Source organism: Chaetodon auriga, chromosome 14 (assembly GCF_051107435.1).
Source record: "Chaetodon auriga isolate fChaAug3 chromosome 14, fChaAug3.hap1, whole genome shotgun sequence".
Lineage (NCBI taxonomy): Eukaryota > Metazoa > Chordata > Actinopteri > Chaetodontiformes > Chaetodontidae > Chaetodon > Chaetodon auriga.
The window spans coordinates 16958330-16984848 of NC_135087.1; the positions used below are offsets into that span (position 1 = coordinate 16958330).

General features: G+C 45.3%; 2 protein-coding genes across 3 annotated transcripts; one reads left to right on the plus strand and one right to left on the minus strand.

Annotated features, from left to right (window-relative positions):
- Positions 1–1861: 1861 nt before the first annotated feature.
- On the minus strand, positions 1862–25543 carry tfb1m (transcription factor B1, mitochondrial). Of its 2 annotated transcripts, none has more exons than XM_076748230.1 (8): positions 25493–25543; positions 24336–24482; positions 23628–23779; positions 23309–23417; positions 23070–23221; positions 22795–22914; positions 3820–3947; positions 1862–2880 (listed from the first exon to the last, which is right to left on the minus strand). In XM_076748230.1, the coding sequence occupies exons 2-8, from the start codon at positions 24466–24468 to the stop codon at positions 2565–2567; spliced, it is 1110 nt and encodes a 369-aa protein (XP_076604345.1). In that variant the 5' UTR covers positions 24469–24482; positions 25493–25543; the 3' UTR covers positions 1862–2564. The 2 variants fall into 2 exon arrangements, with proteins under 2 accessions (XP_076604345.1, XP_076604346.1); XM_076748231.1 differs by having other exon boundaries at positions 25489–25543.
- LOC143331401 (claudin-20) lies at positions 10815–15987 on the plus strand. Its single transcript, XM_076748233.1, has 2 exons — positions 10815–11243; positions 11931–15987. Exon 2 carries the CDS (start codon positions 12115–12117, stop codon positions 12847–12849), a length of 735 nt encoding a protein of 244 aa, XP_076604348.1. The 5' UTR covers positions 10815–11243; positions 11931–12114; the 3' UTR covers positions 12850–15987.
- Positions 25544–26519: the final 976 nt, after the last annotated feature.

A 26519-nucleotide genomic window follows, 5' to 3' on the forward strand; every position in this document is an offset into this window, starting at 1 on the left:
AGTAATTGCATTCACAGTCTGACAATTCTCTCAGAGTCAATCTGCCTTGATGGTGGCTGAATAGCAGCTACGCTGTGAGCTGTCAATTGGCTGCGAGGATAAAACTGTTCGGTTCAGGTCTGATTTATCAGGTTACCATGCAATGACAGACAGCTGTGGCAGTTTAATGGCTTGAAAACCACACTAAAAGCTATGCAGGTTAATTTTGAAGGGTGGTGAGCTGAGGATCATTATACTTGATTTATGCTACGTTTTTTGCCAGAATGATTCACACACATTTTGTCTAGGATTGACTGGAAATGTAAAATGTCCTCTGATCACCTCTAGCAGTCTTTCCCTCTCAAGTCTGGACACCTCTGAGCATCAGTCGTCACATAGCTAACAGCATAAGTAATATACAGTAGCGGATGTGTAAGATTACACATGTGATAACACTTGCTACACCAACAAAAACTATGTACTTAATGCTAATTTATTTCTCACTACTTTACCTTTACTTATATAAAATTTTAAATGCAGGCTTTTAACAATAATGTTTACATTGCACACTGCTCAAAAAAATTAAGGGAACACTTAATCATCACAGTATGACACCAAGTGAGGTAAACTTCAGAGATATCACTGTGTCCATTTAGGAGGCACACGTGATTGCGACTCAATCACACCTGCTTTGGTGCAAATTAAAGTGACAACAGGTGCAGCAGAGAGGCAAAAGCAAACCAACCCCCACAAAGGGAATGGTTTTGCATGTGGTGGCCACAGACAATTGCTCTCTCCTTGTTCTTCCTGACTGATTCTTCTCTAGTTTTGAGTTCAGTTAGTGTCCTTGTCACCTCTGGTAGCATTAGCGGTACCTGCAGCCCAGTCAGGTTGCACAGGTAGTCCAGCTCCTCCAGGATGGCACACCCATACATGGGGTCGCAAGAAGGTTTGCTGTGTCTCCCAGCACAGTCTCAAGAGCATGGAGGAGATACCAGGAGGCCGGCCATTACACAAGGAGACTGGCCAGGGCCGTAGAACAGGACTGGTATCTGCTCCCTTGTGTGAGGAGGAACAGGAGGAGCACTGCCAGAGCCTTACAAAATGACCTCCAGCAGGCTACTGGTGTGCATGTTTCTGACCAAACTGTCAGAAACTGTTAGATACCGGGATGAAATCCTCAGAGCAATTGTACTGATACTAACTTTAAAACAAGGACCAGCTCAGACTCAAACAACTCTGATCAAGATTTTTTTTTTTGTTTGTTTTGTTTCAAGCCCACACAATGTGCCCCATACATGACAGCCAATTTGACATGAGGATGTAGTTTTGACTCACCTGAAACCACAGGACTGGAATCTGTGGGTCCTGTAATGGTAGCTTGTAGGCCTCTACTGCTTTTAATTGATGTACAGCAGGTAGCTGAGGTGTAATTTAGAGTTTAATGTGGATATATATTATGAAGTCCAAACAAGAACAAACATCATTACAGCGTAGCAGGACAGAATAGCTCCACTGCTGCACAGGTGTATCTAATCAGAGGCTAATTACCTTCCCCTCGTGCAGATATCAGCTCCCACCACCCAATCTCTTCCCACACATGCAATAATCCTCCAAAATAAAAGCTCATCATAACACAAAACCACTTTATGTTTCTTTAGGGTCGCTGAGCTAACATGGCAGCCCTGCATTAACTATCTGCCATGTAGATCTGATGAAATCCTGACTGTGGTTGGAGATTAACACCCACCAATCATCAAAACTGAGTGAATTCTGTCTCTGGCAAGTCAACCATAGCACACCATCTGCCACACTGGCAGGCAACAACTCTGTCATGTTCTGTTGGTGCTAATCTGCTCTAGCATTGAAAGTCGACATTTTTAAACTCCAAGCACTTTTATTGATAGAAAACCTTAAATGACAACACCAGGCACAGATTTATTGAACATACATGTCATAATTGCTGTATTCTGTTCAAGAAATGTAACAAATGTGCATGACAACAGCACCTCCACTATCATTTATATATTAACATTTTTTAGCCCTTTTTTTTTTTTTTACTATAGGCATCAATTCTTGTTCCTTTAATACAACAAGAGGCTTACTGGAGCTGACAAATTCCCACCACTTTCCTCCTCCCTTTAAGCTCTGCCTCCCAAGTGACTAAGCAATACAGTACACAGTGGAAGGAAAAATGGCCTGGATATGGTGCTGCCATGTTGTTCCCATTCTCTAAACCACCCTGAAAACACTGACATTTCTTCAGGTCCCACAGGACGAGGTGTTATGCAAGTTGGATCCGAAGTAAGAATTGGAATATAAAAGAGACACTCTCTGAGCTACTGGGGGCAAGTGGCACGCTTTCTTTATTCTCCCCAAAAACACACGAACAAGAGCTGATCAAACCCACACAGGATTTTTATGTACCTCGTGTTTCTTGTCTCTGCCCCAGGATTTCATGTATATCAAGCTACCTATTGGTCCCTCTGGGTGCAGGGAAAAAGGTTTTAAAAATGCATGCATATGCCAGGTGAAAATGTCAAAGCTAAGAGCAGTCTGTTGTCTTCCTGTGCTAACAGAGGCTATTAGTGGGGCTTCTCTTGGTTTCCGTGTTTTTTGCTTTCAGCAGGGTTGTGGAGGATTGGCGACGTGCCGGTTGGCGTGTCAGTAAATGAGTCCATTGGTGTTTTTCCTCGCCTGGTGAGGTGCTTCAGCCTGTGCTCCTCTCTGAACTCGTAGCTGAAGAGACCGGGTTCATGGGCGCAAAGCTCAGCGTAGGCATCCGCTAAAGCCCTGATCTGGGGTATGGAGAGTTCTGTCGGGCGTAGAGTGGGGTCCACATCGGCCTTCTGCATCATCTCCTGTGCCAGCTTGGCACGACAAGCCTCGGGGAACAACATTCTGGGAGGGGGTAAAAGAGAAAAAGTGAAGAAATCATACAGTACATGATAAGTGCAGATTCCCACACTCAGGTTGCTTTGATATCTTAACGATCATGCAAGTTTAATGGCACCATAAAGTTCAAACAGAAAGAAATTATCCCTCAGCAATTATTTCGAATCTGTGAAGATAATTGAAATCACACAAAGGGCTCATGAATTGTTAATTTGTTCCGCCGCCATGCTCCACAGTCAAGGGATGTAGATACTGACACAACTTACAGACACAAACTTCGTTAACACAGGAAGGGCAGCTGTAATTCATATGTCACATTTTCATTCATTTTACCAGCTCTCATCCTGAAAATGTCTCCCTGCCTGAGATGTTCTTTTGCATTCTTTCTCTGCCGGTTGGTGAGCAATAGCCAATTCCACACACTCCGGACTACAGATGCTTTTGAGGCGCTTCATCGCTGGTGCCTCCTCTCCAATTTGGTGCTGCTGCCGCCAACCCACTGCAGTTACATAAAATATGCTGCCTCGTCTTCCTATGCCACCTCAATGACTCATAATTGCTGCTCTCTTTCACACAGCCAGCGTTCTTTTGTTATCTGGGCCTACATACACTTTCCTAACAGGCAAGGCAGTGATGGGCAGCGAGCACATGCACGTGGGCGTGTGGGTTTGTTGCCAGTGGTTTTGAACAGTGCTCTGAGTGTCATCTGATGTTCAGACTTAAGTTACTGGAAGCCTTGAAGGCTGAAGCAAATCAAAAATCATTCTAATTAATTATGAGAGAAAGCTGTCAGAAAACAGAGAATGAAAAATGCAGAGAGAATGATAGATGAGGATGAGACAAGATTAAAAAGTAAAAGAAAGAGAGAGAGAGAGGGGGAGAGGGGGAGAGGAAAGGGAGGGGAGATGCTTTACGAGCTACAGCGCGTTGCATAATTGTGCTTACTCTATTCCTTTATGGCAGTGCTTCCTGCGGAACTGGAAAATGTTCCTGACGAGTTTCTCCACCAGCTTGAAGGGCTGCTGGATCTGGGGCTGAACCAGAGGGGTGAAGTGAACTACTCCCACGTCCACCTACACACAGGCAGACAGACAGACGGACAGACGGACAGAGGAATCCAAACAGCAGAGGGTTAGTCACAGACCTTCGGACGAGATAGCAGAGAGTGTGTTCATGGGAATGCTGAAAATAAAGTGATAAGAAAAGAGCAGGTATGTGTGAGGAGGAAGGAGAATGCAAACCGTGGAGGAAAAAGCTGGAGAGAAAGGTTGTTTGACAAATGGCGAGAGAGATACAAAGCTGGACAAAGAGAGAGAGAGAGACGGGTAGAGGGATCAACACGCTGGGATAAAAGAAAAGAGGGAAGGCAGAAAATAAGATGACGCAGCATGGCTGGCTGGCGAGCCGGGTCCAGTTGCCACAGTAACACCTGTGCGATGGACCATAGAAACTGAGCCTCTCTCTATCTTTCCTGTCTCTCTTCCTCTCGCTGCATCACCACCGTGTTTCTTAATACCTGCGAGCCTGACTCACTGTAGCACTCGTCTCTTCATCACACTGTCTTTGTCAATTATAGGTCTTCACTTTCCACTGAGCATGAAGCCAGTGGAGCATGATCATAGATCCAGTGGTGGGTACATTAGGCAACCCCAGAGCTCACGTCCTGCTTTACGGGAGACTCAGTGGACACGGTACACAGGTACTTTCAGACTTAGACTCAGTATGTGGTGATATCTTGTATTGTAAATGCAATTTTTATTTGTAAAAATTGTTGAGCCTCTCTACAACCTTTACAGCTACTGGTGTATCACTGGCTTTAGTAATCAATGAACTAGAGTAGAGGACTGGTGGTGGTGGTGGTGGTAACCTTGGCTCCAGTTCCTCACGAGCTGCAGTCTCCTGATCCTTCCTGTGTCAGCCCTAAGCTGACATGACACACTGTTGAAGTAATCGTGCCAGACTCAGCAGAGCCTAACTCTTGCTCTCAGATCGCTCCCTCTTTAAACTTTCGAGCACAATACACCCGCACGCTGGCTCCTCACTCTATTGCTCGTTCCCCTTTAAAGGATCATCTACTCTGTTTATCCTTATCTGTTGGGATCAGAAGAACAAAAATACATTAAAAGGCTATTTCTGAATCTCTGGATCTGTGTGTTCGCAGCACAAAAAGGGCCATCATCTCTCAGTGGTGTTTCACATGATGCCGTCCAGTCCTGCATGTCATAGCTTGAGGGGCTGCTGCACAATGAGAGAGATACTCCGCTGTGTGTGGACCAATGGCACAGGCAGACAGTGGGCAGCAGAGCGGAGCAGTCTCCTGTCTGCCTTTCCATAGTTGGTAATAACCTTACTTCCCCAGTGAGGGTGCACTGAGAGGGACTGTACTCTGACTGGCTGAGCAGACTGACAATAGGGGATCTGCAGCGTAAATGTCCAGTATGTAATTTCTGCTGCTAAGACTTGAGTTTGATGATGTTGTGAAGTGACGTGGGATCCTCGGAGTTGTTGTCTTTATTGTTAAACAGTCACCATTGCTGATGAAAAAGAATAATTGTGCTCCATCGTAAAAATGAGAAATGCAAACAATGGTGGACAACAGAACGGCTAGCTAGTTTGTTCGCCGACTTCCTTCCTCACCTCACTGACTCACCATCTGGTGTTTCACAAGCTTCCCTGGAAGTTATAGCAACTAAAGGAGGTAAAGTCTGCGACGTTGTTCATTCGTGGACGTGACCGTGTCGTGACGTGTTACATATTATGCCTTTAACAACAATACAATTCATTGTCCTGAAGTGCCTTTTTGACTCTGAGTGCGTTTTGAGATAAGACTCTTTACAGGATATAGCAAGGAAAAAAAGAACAAACATTTGGATAAGTGGCTCACATGTCCGTCAGGCCGAACGGAAAAGAATTTGAGATCTGAAAGTAGTTGAAGGATATACAAGCTGAGAAGACAGATGTTGCATACTATATACAGTGTGTGCAGGTTTGTAATTAAGAGGAGGCAAAAAATATATACAGAGGTATAATATTAGGACATGCGATTCAGCTCAGACTGTATGCCCTGCTGAGCTCCTTGTGCATCCTCAAAGCTTATATTTCTGGATTGTGTGACTCACTCTCATTCACAGCTGCCTTTTGCTTTCCTGGACTGGGGGCTGCCGTTGATAATTAGGGGAGGAAAACTAAAGTGGTCCAAGGACACGCAAAGGATTTCTAATGAACTGTTTGGATTCTCCTTCTCTGAACAACTGAGGTAGTGCTGCTTGTAAACCGCAGCACTATCTCTTATCAGATCTATAGATCCCCGTGTAGAGATGCCTGGCTGCTGCTGAGCTTCCTGCCGCAGTGGCGCTTAATGGGACGACACTGGTGGAGACTGTTAGTCTCAACAGCCCTGAAGGCTAGGCGCAATAATAGCGCAGAGAAACTCCTGGGTTAAGCATCGGTGGTTCGACGTTGATGAAGACATGAAGGCTGTTATGAGTTGAGACTGTAATTGCATGAACTGTGCGGCTGTTACGTAAATCTCATGTTTAATTTGAATCTCTTGTCGTGTTTAACACAGTCTAACATTGAATGATGACTTTGTGGTTTATTTTTATCAGGAATGGGCTTGGCTTCCTCTTGATAAGTCTATTATTAATATACTAACCCTTATAGTTCCGACGATGCATTCTGAATACAAAGGTCATGTGGCAGATGTTGTCAAGGGCATTGAGAGCTGCAGCGGCAGCATTTATTTTAGAAAATCTGCTTGTATTATGAGAATTCCTCCACCTGTCCCAAAAACACCAAAGACTTTGAGCGAGATTTTAGATCTGGATTGCAAAATGCCTCCATCAGTGCTTCGGTGATGCAAGATCAGACCACCATCTGTGAGGAATAAGCAATAAAAAGGAATGTCTTTAATTTCACTCTCTGCTGGAATAATTAGGCCATTTATATTCCGCACTTCATGATTTAAGAGAGGGGCAAGGGGAAAAGTCGATATTGGGACTATACAGGCAGCAGCATTTCAGCCATCAGCTTGTCCAAGTCACTTTGCTGCTATGATTTATGTATGGCCTTGCAACACAGCTTCACTAGGTAGCACCACTGGAATATATCCTGCCCCCTGCCATTAATCCTCCCCCTGGTAACCTCAACATGCAAGGAAACTCCATCTTAAATCACGTGCTGTCACCTGGACCCTCGACTGAGGTGCAATGAACATGCCTTCGCCCACCCTGCCCTCCCCCCGAAACCCTTAAAATACTTTGCATCTGCTGGGAGATTCTGAACTGGGGTAGCAGACTGACTTATTGACCCTATCTGACAGGCTTAATATCTCTCCCTTGCTCCTATCTCTCACCTCTTTCCTTTACACAGGTGGCAAGGATCAAACACAGAGCAGAGACTGGAAATGCTGTGACTGCAATCATTTCTTCTAGGCTTGAGCAAACCGTTGTATTTAGATGGGAAAAACAAGTGAATCATTACCACTAATTCGGCCTCTAAATTAGACTGTTATGTAAGGATCTATACTCAAGCTCAGGAAAATTCCTCTGACTCCCAATGCAGCTACTCTGAAAATGAAGACTTTAAACATTTCCATCGACTCTGAACCTGCTTCTCTTCTTACCTCGCATTTACTAAATAATCTGATAAAGCAACACCTTGCATTTCTACTGTAAACAGGTTTTTTTTTATGGCTGATTTGCCTGGTCGAAGATTTGAAAAGGGCAAAATATGAGAGATCTATATCTAAAAGTCACGGATCAGATTTGTCCACAGACCTTTTCTGACCCACTTGAGAACAATAGTCCCACATCCATATTAACATACTTGTGTGTTGCCATATTTCATGTGTTTGACCTTCCCAAAGCTCAGCAGGGACCTCTATTACTCTAGCTTTGCCCTGTGGTTCTAAGGCTCCCCTTTCCCTATTTCCACCTCCGATGTCTGTTTCTTGGTCAGTTCTTACCCAATGGCGTGTGAGCAGTAATTTGTCATGTCCCTCTAAGCGTAACCAAGATGAGATGGCAGGGGCCCTGGGGCACCAGTCACAGTGCTACCTGAACCACCAACACTTGCGCTTACATAATGGCAGGCAGGTTCTGAGAAGGAGCAGGGGGATGGAAACAAAGCTATATACAGCCAGGGAATACAAGAGAGAGATCCTGCAACCGAAGGGGGAAGAGCTGCATTAATCATGACAATACCTTGAGAAGACAACCTCCATTACATCAGTGGAGGGAGACAGTCTCTTGGAGAGGAGAAGGCAGCAGTCAATGCAGCTGAATAAAGTAGGCTGATGTTGCTTGAAGGGTTTGGGGAGGAAGGGCTTTGGCTTCCTGTGCAGGCAGCTCAGAGTACTTCCCATGGAATCGCCCATGGCATGCACGCAGGACATTTAAGACTGTAGCCCTGCTCTTTGACAAGATCAGCTCCTTGGAGAGATGCCTTCGTTGGAGAAAATCTTGAACTTTGCCCAAAAATGTGAAATTTACTGTACCAGTGGAACAGTAAGTGAGGACAACATGGGAAAAATAACTTTGATGGAGCATTTAAAAAGTCATAAATGCCATGCCACATTTGTGCACCTGGGAGTCCGTTTTAATGGACTAAGCTGAAGAGACTCATTAATCAAGCCAATGCCGGTCATATTGCAACATGTCACAAGCGCTTTGCCTTGGACAGGTTAACACACATTATGTATGTTGAAACTGGACCCGGGCCCTGCTCCACAACAAGATTGCATTGACAGCGACATCACAGCTATCACACGACACCTTGCATCTGCGCTGTGAACAAACCGCCTTTGCAAGACGATGAGCACGAAAACCAATTACGCAAGGGAGGACATAAAAGAGGAAAAATGCAAATTGAACGATAAAAGCCCTTGTATGAGCAAAAGGGAGCGTGGCTGGTCCGGCTGTGCCTCAGAGCTATGCTGCAGAAAGGCTAGAGAGCTCTGCTGTGAGGTGATAAAATAAAGGGGACCACGCTTATAATAGCCTGCCATATCTTCACACATCACAGCGTCACACATCTGCACTCACCGGGTCTATGTTAACCGGCTTTTGCTCTTCTCTCCTTCCATCTTTTTCTCCCCTTTCACCCACTCCCTCTCTAATCTATTCATTTATTTATCTTACTCCCCACAGAGCAACACCAGCATCAGCACTTAGGATCTCATCGGTTACGACGAGACAGGTCACACACGCCATAATGTGGTGTGTCTGTAGAAAACTGGAAATTTTCTCTTCCTGCTGCAGCAGTTTCCCGCAAGGAGTTCTGAGAGAGTCGACACTAACATCACACTGGAGGTAATGTGGTGTGCACTGTCCCCAAATGCCGGGCAGATCTCATTTTAGGAAAAGGTCTCTTAGGGGTAGCTTAAAGGGTGGAAAATGGCGGTTGGAGAGAGCACTGGGCCATATTAAACAAACAGATCAATAGCTTAACAAATCAATTGCTGCCAACCTATCTACACGTAATGGCTACACATTGCTGTGGTCAATGCCTGGCTGTTATACTGTAAGTGGGGGGATAGGCAAAAACATTTCCCACAGCTGGCTTGTGTTTGCTGATTTGCCCATGCAGCAAAATAACAGCTACACACACATCTGCGTTTCCAAGGGTATCAAGGCCTGTTAGTCCTGTCTGATTTTTTCCCCCCCTCTCTCTCTGTGTCCTCTTTGTCATTCATGAATCAAGGCCGTCCTAGCCACTCCCACCTTTGTTGTATGTCCTCTACAGAGAGGAAAGACAGGCAAAGACAGGGGAGCAGCTGTGAGTTTTAGGCTGTTGCTGACTGATGCCTGATGAAGATGATGCCCAAGGGAGGGTCAGTTTTGGCATGGTGGGGTGCACATGCTCCTCTGGCCGCTGAACCAATACGTAAACAAACAAAGCTTCGTAGAACTCTCATGTGGTCAAAACAAAAGCATATTTTTCTTAATTAGATTACCCTTCCCATTCATGTCGTGGGGCCATGTTGGGAAATATTATCTAGACTTTGCATCTTGGCCATTTCTTATCAGTTAACAACAGCAGTATTGCATTATGACTACTGAGCAGCTCAAAGCAGGAATTGGATGGATTTTTGTCCATCGAGAATAAAGTCTGAGGAGACAAATAATGTTGCATTTGAACAACAAATGCCATGGTGAAAACTTAATAATCCATGTTAGATGAAAAATGCTGCCTTTTTGTCATTCTTATTCAGTTTGTTGACATGATGGGACAGAGGACATTACATTCTGCAATTGCATTTTTGACATTTAATACTACTGTTGTTGTTTTCTCCAGATAAGGAATATTCGCAGGTAGTCTAAATATACTAAACTGTCTTACTGCTATGGCTGTAGAGATAAGAGAGTGGTTTAGTAACATAGTGAACAATAAAAAAGAAATGAAATGAAATAAAATAATAATAATAATAATAATTTTAGCCATCCCACCCTGATATTATCATCAGGACTACTTCTTTGTGGGAGTCCAGTAAAAAAAGAGTTAACAGAGAAGTCTGAAGATTGTTTAGTGGAGCTGGACATTATTTTGGGATTTTCACTTAAATTTGAGCCAATTAGCAGCATTTACCTCCAGAGATGACAGACATTGCAAAACCTGGGGAAATATATCTTTCTACATACGCAGACAGCTCTAGAGGTAACTTTGGTGAGAAAATGTTTCTGTAGTTTGGATGAACTGTTTCTTACATCCTCTAGCTAAATTAGCAGCTAACGAGCTATCTCTTTAGCTGTCTCTCACAAAACTGTTTTCCAGGGTGATTTGGATTATTCATGGTGGAATAGTTCAGATGTAACGACTTTAAGAAAAAGGTGACGTTACTTAACAGTTAATTAAAACTATGACATAATTGAATATCACTGAAAGAGGAAGAAAGAAACGAGTAATTGGCTACTGTTCGAGTAACGGTTCGACCGTTTGTTGTAGTCATGACCGGTACAGCAGCAGGCGCGAGCGCATAGTGAGGTTTAGCTGTTTATAAAGTTGTTGTGAGGCAGAGACTGACACACACACACACACACACACACACACACAGACACGAAGGGGGGTGGGGGGTGGGGGACAGAGAGAGAGAGAGAGAGAGAGAGAGAGAGAGAGAGAGAGAGAGAGAGAGGGGAGGCAGAGCGGAGCGCTACGGTTATTTCTCCCAGGCTCCGGCCAAGGCTGTGTGGTCTAGCGGAGATGTCCTCTGCTACACTGTTGCTAAGGAAATGGATGGACTGAAGGGATTCGCGGTCCGGGCTGAATTCTCCTCCTCGCCCCCTCATCAGCCCACTGCCTTTCAATGTGTGTGTTTACAGGAATCACTGCGAACAACGTGACGCGTCAGCGCCAGCTCTGCACCAGCCGGGGTAAGGGATTATTTCAACATCGCTTTTTTTTTTTTTTTTTTTCCTCCCCTTCCTTGGATCGCAAAACAACAGCAAACACTTAGACTGAGCTCCGAGGTTATTCAGTCAAAGCTGGAACGAGCTGTTTATTTAGATGAAGAAGGACCACGATGCGCCGGCAAGGAAGTCCGACAAAAATAGTAATAAAAAAAGAACAGGTGCATTCACAAAGTTTAATTTCAGCGGCTGCCTAAATTGAATAAACTGTTATTTCGGCTGGAGATGACGTTGTGTGACTGTTAGAAAAGGTAGGCTCAGTTTATGAGGTAAACAGCACTGAAACCAAAGTGGTAGAATATACAGTATGTGAGAGGGGTGAGGGCACTGCAGCTTTAAGTCCACATAGCTATTGAGCATTGCAAATACCACAAACTCATTTCTCCCTCTCCAATAACAGTTCTATGGGGCTCCGGTAAGGAAAAGGAGAAGGCAGCGCATAGAAATGCATACATGCACGACAACCCCCAGTGTTTTGCTTACCTACAGTACAGTCAGCCAGAGCCAGCTCTTAGCGCTTGTGCTTCTTGCTGCCCTTTGTTTCCAACCAGAAAAGTCTCTGCTTGTGTGAGGTGAATGAGGGGAGAGAGAAGGAGGGAGCGCGAGGGGACCCTCTCACTTCAGTTTCTCATTTCCGTCTCTCTCCTCCAGCCCAGTGGAGCTGCAGCTGAAGAGCTGAGGAGCTGGGGATTTGACTGGCAGCTGGTACATCGCCAAGGGAGGGGAGAGAGGCGGCTGGACAGTGGGGTCGACGAGCCTGGCTGGCGCTGGGTGAATGCTGCCTGGCAAGGACGAGGGCTGAGGCGGCAGTAGCAGCATCAACTTGAAAAGGAGCATGGCATCCACGGGCATGCAGATATTTGGGTTTGTCCTGGCGCTGCTGGGCATCATGGGTGCCATGGTGGCCACTCTGCTGCCCAACTGGAAGGTTAGCGCAGATGTGGGCTCCAACATCATCACAGCGATTTCCCAGATGCAGGGTCTGTGGATGGACTGCACATGGTACAGCACAGGCATGTTCAGTTGCACACTTAAGTATTCTGTGCTTTCACTACCTGCGTACTTGCAGACTGCTCGCACCACTATGGTGCTCTGCTGCGTACTGGCTGCCATGGGCCTCTGCCTTGCATCCCTGGGACTAAAATGCACACGCTGGGGTGGTGGACGGCGCTCCAAGCGGCACGCTGCGATTGCCAGCGGGGGCTGCTTTGTCGCTGCAGGCTTTCTGTGTCTGGTGCCTGCTTCCTGGTTTACCAACGAGGTCATCACCAACTTCCTGGACTCCAGTGTGCCCGAGAGCAATAAGTTCGAGCCCGGGGGAGCTGTGTACGTGGCCTTTGTTTCCGCTGGATTCCTCTTCATGGGGGGGTGCATCTTCTGTATGTCCTGCTCGGGGAAGCGGCATGGCCCCCAGGACCTGGTCCTGCTCCCTCCCCCTGACAAATTGCTGCTCCAGCAGCAGCAGCAACAGCAACAGCTGCTCCAGCAGCAGCAGGAGCTCCAGCACCAGTACTGTTCTCTTTCTCCATTAGACAATAAGACTGGCTACAGCCTGCAGGACTATGTGTAATAGAGCAGTGCTGTGTGCGCTACGGCTAAAGAGAGACGAGCCTGAGGGGAAACCATCACGGCTTATGCTGCACACTAGGCTCTACTCCAGATGGAGGTGGAGAAAAAATGAGAAAGGAGGGCAACAACTTTGAATTCATTTTCCCCTCTCCTCTATCTCGCTCCTCTACCTTTTTCTGTTTTGCAAGCACAAGCAGTTGAGGTATTCCCTAAGCAGCGCCTTGGAACAAACAGTGTGAATGTGTAAGGAGCCAGGATAAGGTGCAGCAGCATCGAAGGCAGCCGCTAACCAAATGCAGACATCCTTCATCAGTAAATCACAGAAAGAGTTCCCTGGGGAATGGATTAAGCAAATAAGGAAGCCTTCCGTGTAGATTTTTTCTCCTCACCAAAGGTTTGAATTGAAAGAAAGAAAAAAGCAATCATTTAGCTGCTAGTTACAATCATTTGGTACCCTCCCAATTGACAAAATAGGCAATATAACGTCTGAGAGCAGTAGGTGGAAACCCTTTCATAGCAAGCCATTGTAGTTTTTTCGTGTACTTATCCACTAGAATGCTACGTGGAACTGATTGAAATAAATGGTCATATTTTTGTTAGCTACTAGAATGATGTTGATATTTTGCCTCTAAAGCATGCTGTGTGGAGCCTGTATGTGTATTAATACAGCAGAATGCCTGGTAGAAGACTGAGACATAGCCACAAAATGCCTGTGCCTGAAAAGCTGTAGAAACATTAGCCTGCTGTTACTGTTCAAAGAGGACTGTCAGGAGGAGAAGATGCGGGGTGCTGGGCTGGATTTGAGACAGAAAATGCGGACAAACAGTTGCCTGCCTCTCTCTCTCTGCAGGTGGACGTATGAGAGAGACGGAGAGAAATTAATAGAAAGAGATTCAATCCTTGAGCAGAGTGGACTTTCTGATTCCCACCCATACGCAAACACGCTGCCTGTAAGTCGCAGCAAACCATCCCGATCCATCCAGCCATTCCTGCACGCCCTCAGACATGCACACCCACACACTTACACGCTTGTGTGTCTTTGTGTACACAGTAAATACTCAGACACGCCGGCTTTTTGCATGTGCTTTTCACTCCTGTCATCCTCCTCCACACTGCCATGGAAACGGAAAACGGCATTCAAATATCTTTATTGTCTGGGGGCATGTGCATGTCAGTCAGTGACTTGAAGTTGTTTAGGGGGGCATCTTTTCTCTCGCCATGGCGCCATAAGCTTTAATCAGAGCCTCTGCTTACACTACTTTCACTAATCCCCTTTATTAGCCAGTGGCATGAGGCAGCATCCCTGCTACGTGGTCAGGGGTTTTGGAAAATGCTCTTCTGCGCTGTGGTGTCTATACCATGAAAGCAGCTTCACAGGCACGAACGGGCGTTTAATGGTGCAGTGGCGGAAAGGCAAAAAAACGAGGCAGGAAAGGCGAAGCTTCTCGAGTCATGGTCGGCTGGGTAGCTGTGTGGCAGGCAGCTAAGAAAGGTTTGAGTCATTCTCCATATGTGACTTGTTTTCCAAGTGCGTCTGCAGTGCGCATATGCTACCAGCCTGCACCTGCAGACGGTCTCAGTGTCTTAAATTGCAGCCACTTGACTATGTCACCATTCCTCTCTTGCCTACCTGTCACTCTCCCCCCAGTTCCCTGCGCCCTGCTCGTGTCACACGTCACATGGATGTGATCGCTGACAAGAGAAAGCTGATGCATGTTGAAAGCATGGCGGCTCCAACACAAGCGCGCACATAAACAAAACTCCCACCTACTCGTATGTCAGCAGCACGGCTACGCTTTAACACAGTCATGAACCAGAGTGCGTCTGCTCTTTCCTGGGGAAGGAATATCAGGGGAATATTGTTTTCGTGCTTGAGACAGGCCTTGGCAGTGATGTATGGAACTGCACATTCTCTCCTTCTCTCTCATAAACATGCAGCTTCCTGGGGGAGAGCAGATGGCTGAGCCCAGCTCGCCACCTGCAGGCTGCTGCCGGCACGCCACGGGCATCTCTGTGGGCACCACTGCCGGCCCTGGCAGCCCTCTAGGGCCAGGTTTCCACCCCACCCTGACTGAGCCAGCTTGCCCGGCACAGACCATAGCCGACAGAACTGGCCTCCTGACAATACGTCACTGCCCAGGCACCATAACCAATGCAATAAACAAAGAAAAGAATGTGCCATGTCATCAACTAATACCGACACGTTATGCGTTTCGAGAATGTGCCAAATCGTCTCATGATGACACGTTTTAATACTATCTGGAGTTCTTTCTGTTTATTTTTTTATTGCGTTGTTTGTACATGAATTATACATTAGCAAATGTTTTATGGATTTGTGATTTGTTCTGCCAGACTAAGTCTCAAGTCAGCTAGATGCTTGTGTACAGTCCAGTGCAGCTTTCGAGGGTTATTTTAAATCCTCTTTATTCCTCATTTCCCAAAGCACAGCAAGACTTCACTGGGCATGAGAGTTTCATCGGAAAGACACGAGTGTGGTATTTTGTAAATGGAAAAAAAAAAAAAAAAAAGAAGTATTACTTGTATTTGTTTCAGGTATTCTGGTTCACTGTAAGTCTTTGACAACTGTACACAAGTATCTGAGCTTTAAAGGTGTTTGTTTTTACTGAGGGATCAGGACTCTCTCCGATTGTTTCAATATAAAATACAATGTCATGTTCATACCATATCTTCTTTATAAGAAGACGACTCGATACACCTTTGCTTGTGTTACTTTACTTGACAGCAGTTTGTTTCAAATGGCTGAGCCTTCGAAGCTACCTGGACCAGTGCAAACACATAACACAAATGGCACTCTGGGAAAAAAAAAAAAAAAAAAAAGGGAACAGTTTCTGTGCAGCTTGATCATCAGCACGCAATTTCATTAGCTTATAAATGGCCAGAGTGCAAAGTGACTAGGTCCTAAAAGTCAAAGAGTTACAACTCTCCTGCATATATTGTAACAAGACATTGATTTATCATTTTGATAACTGCAGCTTATTTTTGTGGATGCTTTAGCACTTCTTACTTTGCAAGAGCATATTTGTGATGATGAACAGTTCACAAGTTCTGATACAGTTGTCTCAATGTGCTTGTGCAAGTAGTTCTATTTTTTACCAATAAAACTATTTTGTGAAAGCAACACACTCGCTGAACGTGGTCTGCTTGAACGTGCGCGGCTGACGAGGCTGGAGGCAGCGTTCACCGTCCTGCCAAATGTACAGATTGTTGGATAGAACAGGCTGTGCTGAGTGTGGGCAGGCAGGCTGCTCGTACGCAGCGGGATCAGTCCAACTAAAATACGCATCTATAAAACATCACTCCGTGCAAATGCGTTTGGAAAAAGGTATTCTTCCTTCAATAGAGTGAAATAATGGCACCTCTGGGGGATTCTGGGAATGGGAGTTATCTCAGTTATCTGGTGTATTTGTCATGAGTTTTCTGACAACATGCAGAGCAGCTGCTGATAATCATTAAAGGTGACCGCCAAAGAAGCGTAACATACACAGTAGGAGGTTGTGCATGACAGACATTGACATGAAGGCCAAACAGCTGACGGGTACACTTTATCATGAACATAAATTTACACTGATACATCTGCAACAGATCTTATCTTATTCCAGATATATCGCTGTGTATGCTGGCTGCCAAAAAACAACAAACTGTAGGACAGAAATGCCAAGAATATGTTAAATATTTAGTCGATGGATCGATTCATTGTTCAATCAAATGAGACACAGAAAAGACGATAATCCACTCAGTAAACTGGATAGCTTAATGAACTGGACCCCTGATTGGCTTTATGGAATCGATCATCAAAATAGTTGATATTTTTGATGGCGTCCCTTTGAGCTTTAAGAAACTGTGGTCGCCATTTTTCACTATTAAGATTCCTCTGCTGGCAGGTTTATTTTTCAGCTGCTCTGTACATGTCTTAGTCACAATTTCTAAAGAACTAAATTCAAGTGATTCCCATCAAAACTGTTCGTTAATGTTTAAACTCTCAAATACTGACGTCAGTTCTGGCCTCAAAACTCGTGTGGTGGTGGGGCTTTAATCCATGAAATGAAGAAAATGGCCACATGTAAACATCTGCAACTTCTGTTCCAAATCATCAAAGTTTATACAACGTGCTGGATGACCATGCGATCGGACTACTGTAGAGCATGTTCCTTGACTGTAATGTGTGTCATATACTGTAGCCTGTACGCTTCACATCTTAAACAGTTTCTTTCCAAGAGCAGCTGGGCTCTCATTACAGCTGATTGGAGCCTCGTCGACACCGGCTGAGTGAGAATGTGCTTCCCCCGAAACAAACATGGATTATTCAAGTCTCTCCCTCTCTCATTCTCCCACTCCTCTTGGTTATGCAACAAGAGTGCAGATCAAATAACTACTCCTCTCGTGGGGAAACGCTAATAAGATCTGCTCCTCTGTGTATTTATCCTACATTTTCCATCAAAGGCTTTCACCCCGAGTTGCCGCTATGACAGATCTGGAACGTGAGCTTCGATGAGGGGAGGTGAGCGCTTGTCAATTTGAGGCAGGGGTTAATCATGCGTCAGGCTCTTCTCTTTGAACCTGCCTGCCACGTCAAATTCACAGTTTATTTTATTGACCTTCTTGACCGGCCAGTAACCTTTCCAAAGATCAAACACAGAAAAAGGAAAGACAGTGAGGTGATGACTGCTCACAAGACCGTCAACGCTCTCCGCCATTCATGCACAAAGAGCGAGGCAGACATCGGAGCATGTTAAGGAGCTGTCATGCCCGTCGGCCACCAGAAGTCCATTAGCGATCACCGCATCGCTCAAAATACAGTCACCTCCCAGAGTGTTCCAGTGTGTCACCGCTTAACGCACGGCTCTTTGTTTTGGACAGCCGTTACGCACGCGAAGGTTCATATGAAGCAGTCATCAACGGCGAGGAGGAATGACCTTCCTTTGTTGGAGCTGCTCTCCTCTGGTCCCAGTGCTCGTGCGAGGCTGAGGGAGTAATAGCAACGACCTTGGCCGAGCAGTTAACTGCTGAGAAAGGCAGTAAAAGCTGTGGAGATGACAAAAGGAGCGCTTGTAGGAAAACAATACACTCTGACAGTTCAAAGGAGGCCTTTTAATATTTCAGCGTCGAGCACGGGGCGGGACGCGTGGCTGAGGAGGACTCTGTAAGCTGAAGGTGAGGGAAGCTAAAAGGCTGAAAGGTGTGGATTCATCAGCGGCTTTTTGCCATCTACATCTCTGCACATGACGGTGTTCGCTGTTCACTTTTTTTATCTGAAACAATCATGAAGAAAACACCCACTAAATCCAACCTGCAGTCTGTCTGAAAAGCCTGAAATGAAGTCATGAAATCACAGTGCATGGAGCTGAAATTAGAGTGTTCAAATAAGCCTTCAAGTTAATAGCTTATAGATTGATGCCTCCCACTGTGGCGAGCCTTTTTTTTTTTCCCCACCGACTTCATTAGTTGTCAGTGTATCATAGCAGCACTGGCGATTTACTTATTTCAAGCTGACCTTCTTTCGTTGGGACGCAGCCAGCGTTTTAGCATTATACCTCAAAATACCTGCATACCCTCCTGACACGCTCGCTAACTAAACAGAGCTGAATTTGCTGAACTCCGAGCGCTGACTCTGAGCAAACCCGGCACACTTTCTTGTTAGGAGGAGCAATGGATCTCTGGTGGATGTTCATAAGCCAACTCTGCCAACATCGGCATTTTGTTTAAAGAGGGAAGGGGGGGGAGGTATTTTTAGCTTTTCTTTACCTTGGGTCTGTGATGTATTGAGACCAAGCCCTCGGGCGTTTACCACGCCTGCACGAGTCATTGAAATAACTTTCCTCGATACTCTTGGTACCGCGTTTGACCCCGTTTGCGAGATAGGAATAGGCCTAGATGAATTGTGTGCCTGTAGGATGTGTGGCGGGAGGTGAGAAAGCAGCGCGGTCCCTCTGAGTTGATTTTCACTCTTACTGTTGAGGCGAGAGCTGGGCCACATCAGGTCAGACAGAGGATATCTATCACCGAGCCTGCCACCGCATCACGATGTACGGAGGTGGGTGACATTCAACACTGAAACAGTCCCTGAATTCAAAGGATCTTCTTTGTTTTGATGCTTGAAACAAGCTGCTGACACCAGAAAAAAAAAAAAAGATACAGGAAGAGTACCAATAGGCGGATGTACCCGCTGTGTATTTACTGCACAAGTCCAAACTCTCCCTGACAACAGCCCGCCGTAATGGATGATCAATGCAGCATCAGCAAATTCAATTTGGGCTCTGCTCGTCTGGCCTGTGATCTTGGACGACGACTGTGTACAAGGCGAACATCTGTAGGGCTCTGCTCGTGTGAGGCTCAGTTAGCTGGTGGGTGATGGCTGATGCAGCCATTACTCAGAGCGGGGCTGACGAGTGGCCCAGACAACCATCTGCTGGAGGTACGCCTCACTCTCCCTTCAGATCGATCTCTGTCATGAATCTGTCTTCGAGCGCTCTTTACTCTCTTTGCGGAGGAAGCTTCGCTGTGTTTCCCTCCTTTTCCAGCTTTTGTTTCATTTCACGTCCAGACCACATACACTTTCATTTCCTTTGCTATTGGCTGGGACTCAATCCACATCTCTTCTTCCCTTTATTCTCTTACACCACTGCCGTTCTAGTCTAGTTTCCAATGTTCCCTCTTCATCCATCTTTTCTTTTTATTGTCTGCTCTCACTGAGTTATCACCCTGCTTTTCCTCCCATTGTCTTTCTACGACTCATTTTTTCCTTTCTCATTTCTTTTCACCTCGATCATTTAGCGTTTCTGTCTCCCACTATGTCCCCCGCTACCCCCTCCTCATTGTCTCACTTCTTCTAATGAATAACGCAGCTGTTGGCAAGACGTGGAGCTCTGAAGGAGTTCTATAGAAGAGCCAGCAGGTTGTTCGTGATGGAGCATCTAGTGCGCAACTTATAGACCTGCCTGTGACGGACAGAAGTTGATTTTAATCACATTCTGCTGAGAAGGCAGAGAGGTGGGGAGGAGAGATGAGCGAGTCAACACACACTCTTTAGTCTTAGCAAATCAACTAATTTCTATTTAAAGATGCAGTGGAAATGGAAGTGATGACTGGATGTCCGTGATGAAGACACAGATGTTTGATGGCAGCAAGCAATCTAAAGCTCCTTGACCTCTGACCAGAATACAAATGTGTATAATGATTAAAGCAACAGCAGAAAAGCAGTTTCTATTCTCAGTTCACCCCCTCAAAGAGATTCATCAGGTATTTGTGTAGCGTGAATGACAGAAGCAACTGAAGGGTCACTCAATCTGTCCTTCTACGTGAGAATTAGCATGAGAGATACTAATAAGGAAATGGAGGCAGGTGTGATCTGCAGCAGGACAGACCGAGGGCGCTCGGAGCCTGGGGGAACACCATCAAAGCAGCCAATCGCCGCTCTCAGAAACCTTCAAGGACAATCTTAGTCACTCAATGTGACACAAGAAAGGTGCAGTCCGGGGGCGAGAAGAACAAGACAGACAGATTAAATAGCATCCATCCCGCGTCAATATCATCCAGCCGCTGCTAATGTAAAATGGATTCAACATTTCCCTTCTCATTATCTCATTATCCTGCGCTGGCCAGATCCTATAGGTTCAGATCACGCGGCCAATCAACCCACACATCCCCTCCACCCCCCGCGTCTTTAACTCCAGCTGTATTCCCATCAAGGTTATTTGGAAAGGTTCAGTGATTTTGTGGCTTTATCTGCAGCTCTTTGTGCACACTGTTTGTTTGATTACACACTTCAGATGTTTTTCACACTCCACTAATTGCCATATGTGTAGCGTAGCACCTGCCGCAGCGTATTCTATTTTCTGTAATGTAGGAGAGTTGCTGTTAGTGACGTCAGGGGGAGGACATCTAAAACCGCTGACAAACTGCAGGCTTGTCTTTTTCTCACAGAAATCTTCAGAAATCTTACCGATACACGACTGAGCTGACCTGCTCCAGGATGGTTATGCATCACTCACAGAGCGTCAGGCTCAGACCATGGCACAGACATGCTGACAGCAGACAGAAAGAAAGGCGGCGAGTTGTGCTTCATTAACACAATCAGTGATCCCAAAGCTTCAGCGGGAGCAAGATAATACCAACAATTAGACCACTGAGCTGATTTATTGGCTATAGGTATGAGGCACAGTCACAAACTCCCTGCCTGCAATGAGTGTGTTACTCCCCCATTGTAATTAACTTCTGCCCACAAATGGGTATTTAGCCATTATCGTTTTTCTAAGTTGCTTCTGCTTTGTCATAACAGCACTATAAGCAGCGTATAGCATGAACACCAAGCATCCATTACAACTTATGCATTATGACAATATATAGGTGGATTTTATAGAAAAACCACTGCTTTAGCTAGAAATCTGTACTCCTGTGTGTCACAACCTCAATCTCCCGACAGCCCCCCCCCCCAACTAGCCTTTGATGTTGTCCTGTAAATCAGGCAGGACATTTTTATTGTTCATGCACATTCTGCGTAATTACTCTGGTGTGCACCAGCAGACAATGCAGAGCCATAGAGCTTTTTATGAGTTATACTACATGACATACTAGTAAAAAGAGGCCTGCACAATGCAGAGAGCATGATAGCATTAATATACTCTATGCGCTCTCTGATCTTTTATAGGACACCAGCAGCAGGAGGCCTGCTCATCAAACAGCCATCATCTCTCCTAATGATATCAATTCGACCAAGTGCCCATTACAACATTTAGTGGGGATAGATGGTCTTTCTGGGCATGTGGGAGGCGCTGATTCATCTGCAGTGCACGCGCGCGCGTGCAGTGTGAGTCCACTCAGTTCATGTCTATGCATACCCTGTGCATGCCAACATGCAGGCACATGTGTGCACACAGGCATGCTGAAATCCATTAAGCTACAGTTTGACATACATGCAAAAATAAGACACTCAAGAGTAAAAAAAAATGCACAGAAAGGCAGCTGAGAGTGATGAAATAATCATTGGGAGCCATCTCTTCTAAGAGAATGAACAATCAGCACTGGTCCCATTCACTCTGCTGCATTTTACTCCACACAGGAGATTAAATATTTACCAATAGTGGGTCTCCTAAAGAGCCACGACATCTTCAAGGGACCAACAGTTCATTTCTAACATCAACCTAACACCTATCCTTTAATTCAGGAAAAGAAAAACATGGTTTCATTTGCACAAAGATGTAAGAGAGTTCCCGCGTCTTTCAAAAGCGTTGCGTGTCTGTAATCTCAAAACAGAGCTGTCTATTCGCCAACTCTGATATTTCATACTTTGCAGCAGCACTTTTATTTTTTAATGTGCCCTGTAGTCCTGCTATAAATCCTTACCCTGAAAAAAAAGAGAAAAAAAGAGAAAACCCCGGTCCTAAAAAAGAACTAGGCCCTCATTACAAGGCGCAGTGTGATCCTGCCACATCTCAAATACCCACCAGGCATCATTACAACCTAGAAAGGGTCCAAAGACGGAACAGAGACAACACTGATTCAACACAGTCTTAATGAAGCCTTAAAGCGAGAAGAATGAGGGCGGGATGAGTGATGGTGACGTGATCAGGGACTCAGATGGGATCGGATGAGGAGCAGAGATTAGGAGATGTGAGCAGGTCTCACCATTATTCTACAGTGGGGTAAGAACTGTGCAATAGTAACATGTCCATATGAGGGGCAAACAAGAAGGCAGAGGAAGATCTGGAGTAGACAGCAACATTGTACAGCAGCTCTTGTCAGTTCACCACAGACGGCAGCATTAAATTAAATACAAAAGATCCACCACACCGTCTACCAGAAGCCCCAGAATAAAAGCAGGAACTATTTCTTTTTGTCAATCACACTTTCACACACTACCTGGTGGCTTCTCGACATGCTAGTACTAAATGTAGAGACGTTAAGTGTCATCATCACAGTTGAATCCTACCTGCGGTCTAGGGACGAAGGCCTGTCCAGGGATGGTGAAGCAGTTGTGGACTGAACAGAGATACTGAGTCATTACGGACAGTCGGCTCCTCTGTTTGCTGCGAGTGCTGGCCGTCAACCTCTGGATGGAGAAGAAAAGTTCTACAAATTAATGATGCATGTTCAGTAATTTTAGTTTCAACACACGATTTAAAGGTTTTTTAAAATTCAGTGACTGATTCTTGGCAGCATCCTGGCCAATATACAAAAGTGAAACATGCAGCAGTGTTCACCCACCTCTGCGAACTCTTTCTGGAAAGTGAGCGTCAGCCGGGTGCGTCCGTAGACGAAGGGCCCCGTCCTGTTCGCCATGTTCTCCAGCCACTTAATGATGAGGGGGGTCGAGACACTGAACGGAAGATTCCCTATGATGTGAAGGTTTGGAGGATCTGTGGAGCCACGCGCACACACATTTCAGTTCCACGGATTAACTACACATGACCACCGTAACAGCTTTCATAATTTCCTAATCTCACCTTCCTCCCATGGCTTAGAGATACTTCGTGGGAATCCTCGGCTCATTCTGTATGTGAGTATGTCACCGTGGACAACCCTCACCCTCCCTGGTGCTGCCTCAGACAGGAGCTTTAGAAATGGATGTAATGTGGTGTTAAATAAGGGAAATGCAAAGGTGTTCAGAAAAACGAAATAATCACCAGCCACTCTGCGGGTGGGTAACGATGCTGCAGTTGAAAATAGGGTGAAGGTGTTTTTTTTGTGCCTTTTGTGCTCAATGACTGAATGACCTTCATAATATTGCGTACAGGCGAGGATAACTGTGGCTGCTCAGTTTACCTTCAGCCCTGGGATGAAGCGTGTATCCTTCTCCACCACAAGCAGGTCCGCCACCCCGGCATTGAGGATGGAGCGGGTGAGTCCCCCGGGACCAGGACCCACCTCGCACACATGGGCATCCCTCAAATTGCCTGCATGACGCACTATTTTGTCTGGAAAGACAGGGATGGATGACCAACTCAGCAGTGCGTTTCATCAACATTTCTGCATACGCCCAGTGAATCACTACTTAGTTCAACTCACACATCCCATAAATTACACAACTCTCCAACCACATGTCTTCACCAGAGTCTTGGGTATCTAAATTGAGATGAATAGCGTGTGATGCTGCAATACCTGTCTGCCTCTGTGTGATGAAGATGAGCTGCATTAATCTAACAAGTCACCTTGTCCAAGGACACGAGAGCAGATCAGACCTGCACTGCATCACTGATAATTATATTAAGGCTCAGCTCTGCAAGGGCTGCAAGCAATTGACTCGGTCCATTCGCATTAGCAGGAGATCTACTCAGCCTCACCCACACAGAAAAGCCTGTCGGTTTCAATGCCTTGAAACAAGGCTACGTGGAGCTGTGCAATCAAGTGCACTGACAAAACATACCGCCGTGCCCTCACTGTAGACATAGTAACAAAGAGCAGGAGCTGGCAGGTATTGGTGCACTGCAGACAGAGCGAAAGAAAGGAAACGAGAGAGTGAGGCAGCCTGACCTGTGAGCCTCAAGTCCAACAGAAAGTTCTGGGACAGCTGCTTCTCGGCGCGCAGGTTGTACAGCTTTATAAGCTCGCCTACAGACGGCAAGGGAGGCAGACGGAAAGACGCCAGTTTTCCAGAGGCGGCCATCGTTCAGGGGAACACTGTGAAACAAAAAACACACACATGACAGGTGAGAGAAACTATGATGGACCAGCTCCCTCAGCAGCAAAGCCAGTCAGAAGCTGAGATGCACACATGTGTAAAAACACGAAAAATGGCATTAATGGTAATAATAACATGTCAGTAATTGTATCCTAAATTTGTTGTGAAAACTACGGTAAGTCTGGAGTGACCTTTTCAATTCAATCTCTAAATTGTTGAGGGTTTTGTTCTTTTACAATTGTTATTCTGCAAAGAGAATGGGCTTTGTTTAACCTTTGAATTAAAAAAAATGCACACACACATTATTCAGAGCTGCTTTAATACATGACTTTGTCTGCTCTACAAATTGTTATCAATTCCAATTACTTCTTTATCAGGTCATGGCATTGATTTCCAATGTCTCGCCTTAAGCTGAGGCGTCAGTGCTGAAGAGCTGACTTTGTTGACGTTAATGTGTCTTATAATAAGATCTCGTGCACCACCTAGCGGTGTTACAACAAAAAGTCAAATGAGCAATAAAAAGACACAAAACACAGGACACCTTTTCTTTCTTAACACGTTTTGAAAACACATCCATGTATGAGCATTTCCACAACTTAACAGCAGGTACCAGTCAGGCTAACAAGCAGAAATTAAATTAGGGTAATGCTGATTTGTGCACTATTACACATGAGTAACATTACCCCCAAAGTACTTTAACAATACCGTTATATCAGCACAAATTGTGATGATAGCGGAATGCAATCCAGCAACTTAGAACTGAATAATTCTCTTTCCACTCTTGTTGACATTACACTGGTATGACACTCATGACACTCTTGACATAGTTGTTAGCATTTAGCAGCTAACGTTGGCTGTTAGTCCAAATGCCTTTAGTGGAGCCTTTGGCAAAAGACTCTGAATGTAGACGAACACTTTGCAGCATTTTCTCACAACCGAGATAAGACAGAACAAACTACAAACAACACAACGGTCACACAGAGCTGAAAATACACAAGCGTTTACCCACGTTTCCCACCGGTGTCGTTTTCCTCTCTTACACATCCGCATTCGTCATAGTGGTGTCTGAGTATCCAATCAGCGTGTGAGAATGGGAAAATGGACGAATCACACGGAAGAAGGTGGGAGTTTCTGTTGCCCTTGAAAAGCTGTTCATTGTTTGTGTAAGGATATGTCATAACCAAAGGAGGGCGACAATTCCCTGATGATGTGCAGCATTTTTTTTTTGCAGTAACAACTACAGAAGGCAGTATTGTTAGTAGTTTTAGTCATGTTGTCTTTGAATAACAAATCATAGTACCATTATTTATTCTTGTGATGTTTTCTTTGTTAATGCAACATTAATGTATCAATGTGAAAAAAAACGACTTGAAGAGAGCTGACTTCTTCTGAAAAGAGCTACATTGTAAATTATGCAGATTACATGGACAAAATGAACAATAATACAGCTGTTAATTAATATTATATAATGGACACATTAATGAGAGGAAAGAGACAAGGTCATTATTAGGCCTGAAGCCCACTCGGGCTTGTAAATACACAATATCCCATGTGTCATTATTGGGCTATAAATCCAGCTTTTGACATCTCCATAGTGTTGAACTAATCAAAACCTCTCATCTTAAAGTGATTAGCAGTTAGCATGTCTATAGTCCACTGCAGGGCAGAAATTCATTGTCTAAGTGTTTTGTCCTGCTGGATGATGCACAGCTGTTGTTTGGAACATGGCTCTGTGGTCTCCTGGCTCTGCTCACGACCCATGCTGGGTCGTGGATGTCAGCTCGAGATGGAAATACTCTTCCCCTGCAGGGTTCAGTGGATGAGTGGCAGCTCTGTGTCCTGCTCTGGCTGACCTCGGTTGTGTGCTTCAAACCCTAAAGAGGAGAGAAAAAAAAACACTGTTGGTGGCGAGGTGGGGGGGTCATGCTGGGTCTGCTGCTGTGGAGAGAGAGTGTTTCTGCAAAGTCACCCTCTTGACAGTTTATTAAATTAGTGCAAAACATAGCAATAAAAACAAGTTATTGATGCAGTCTAGA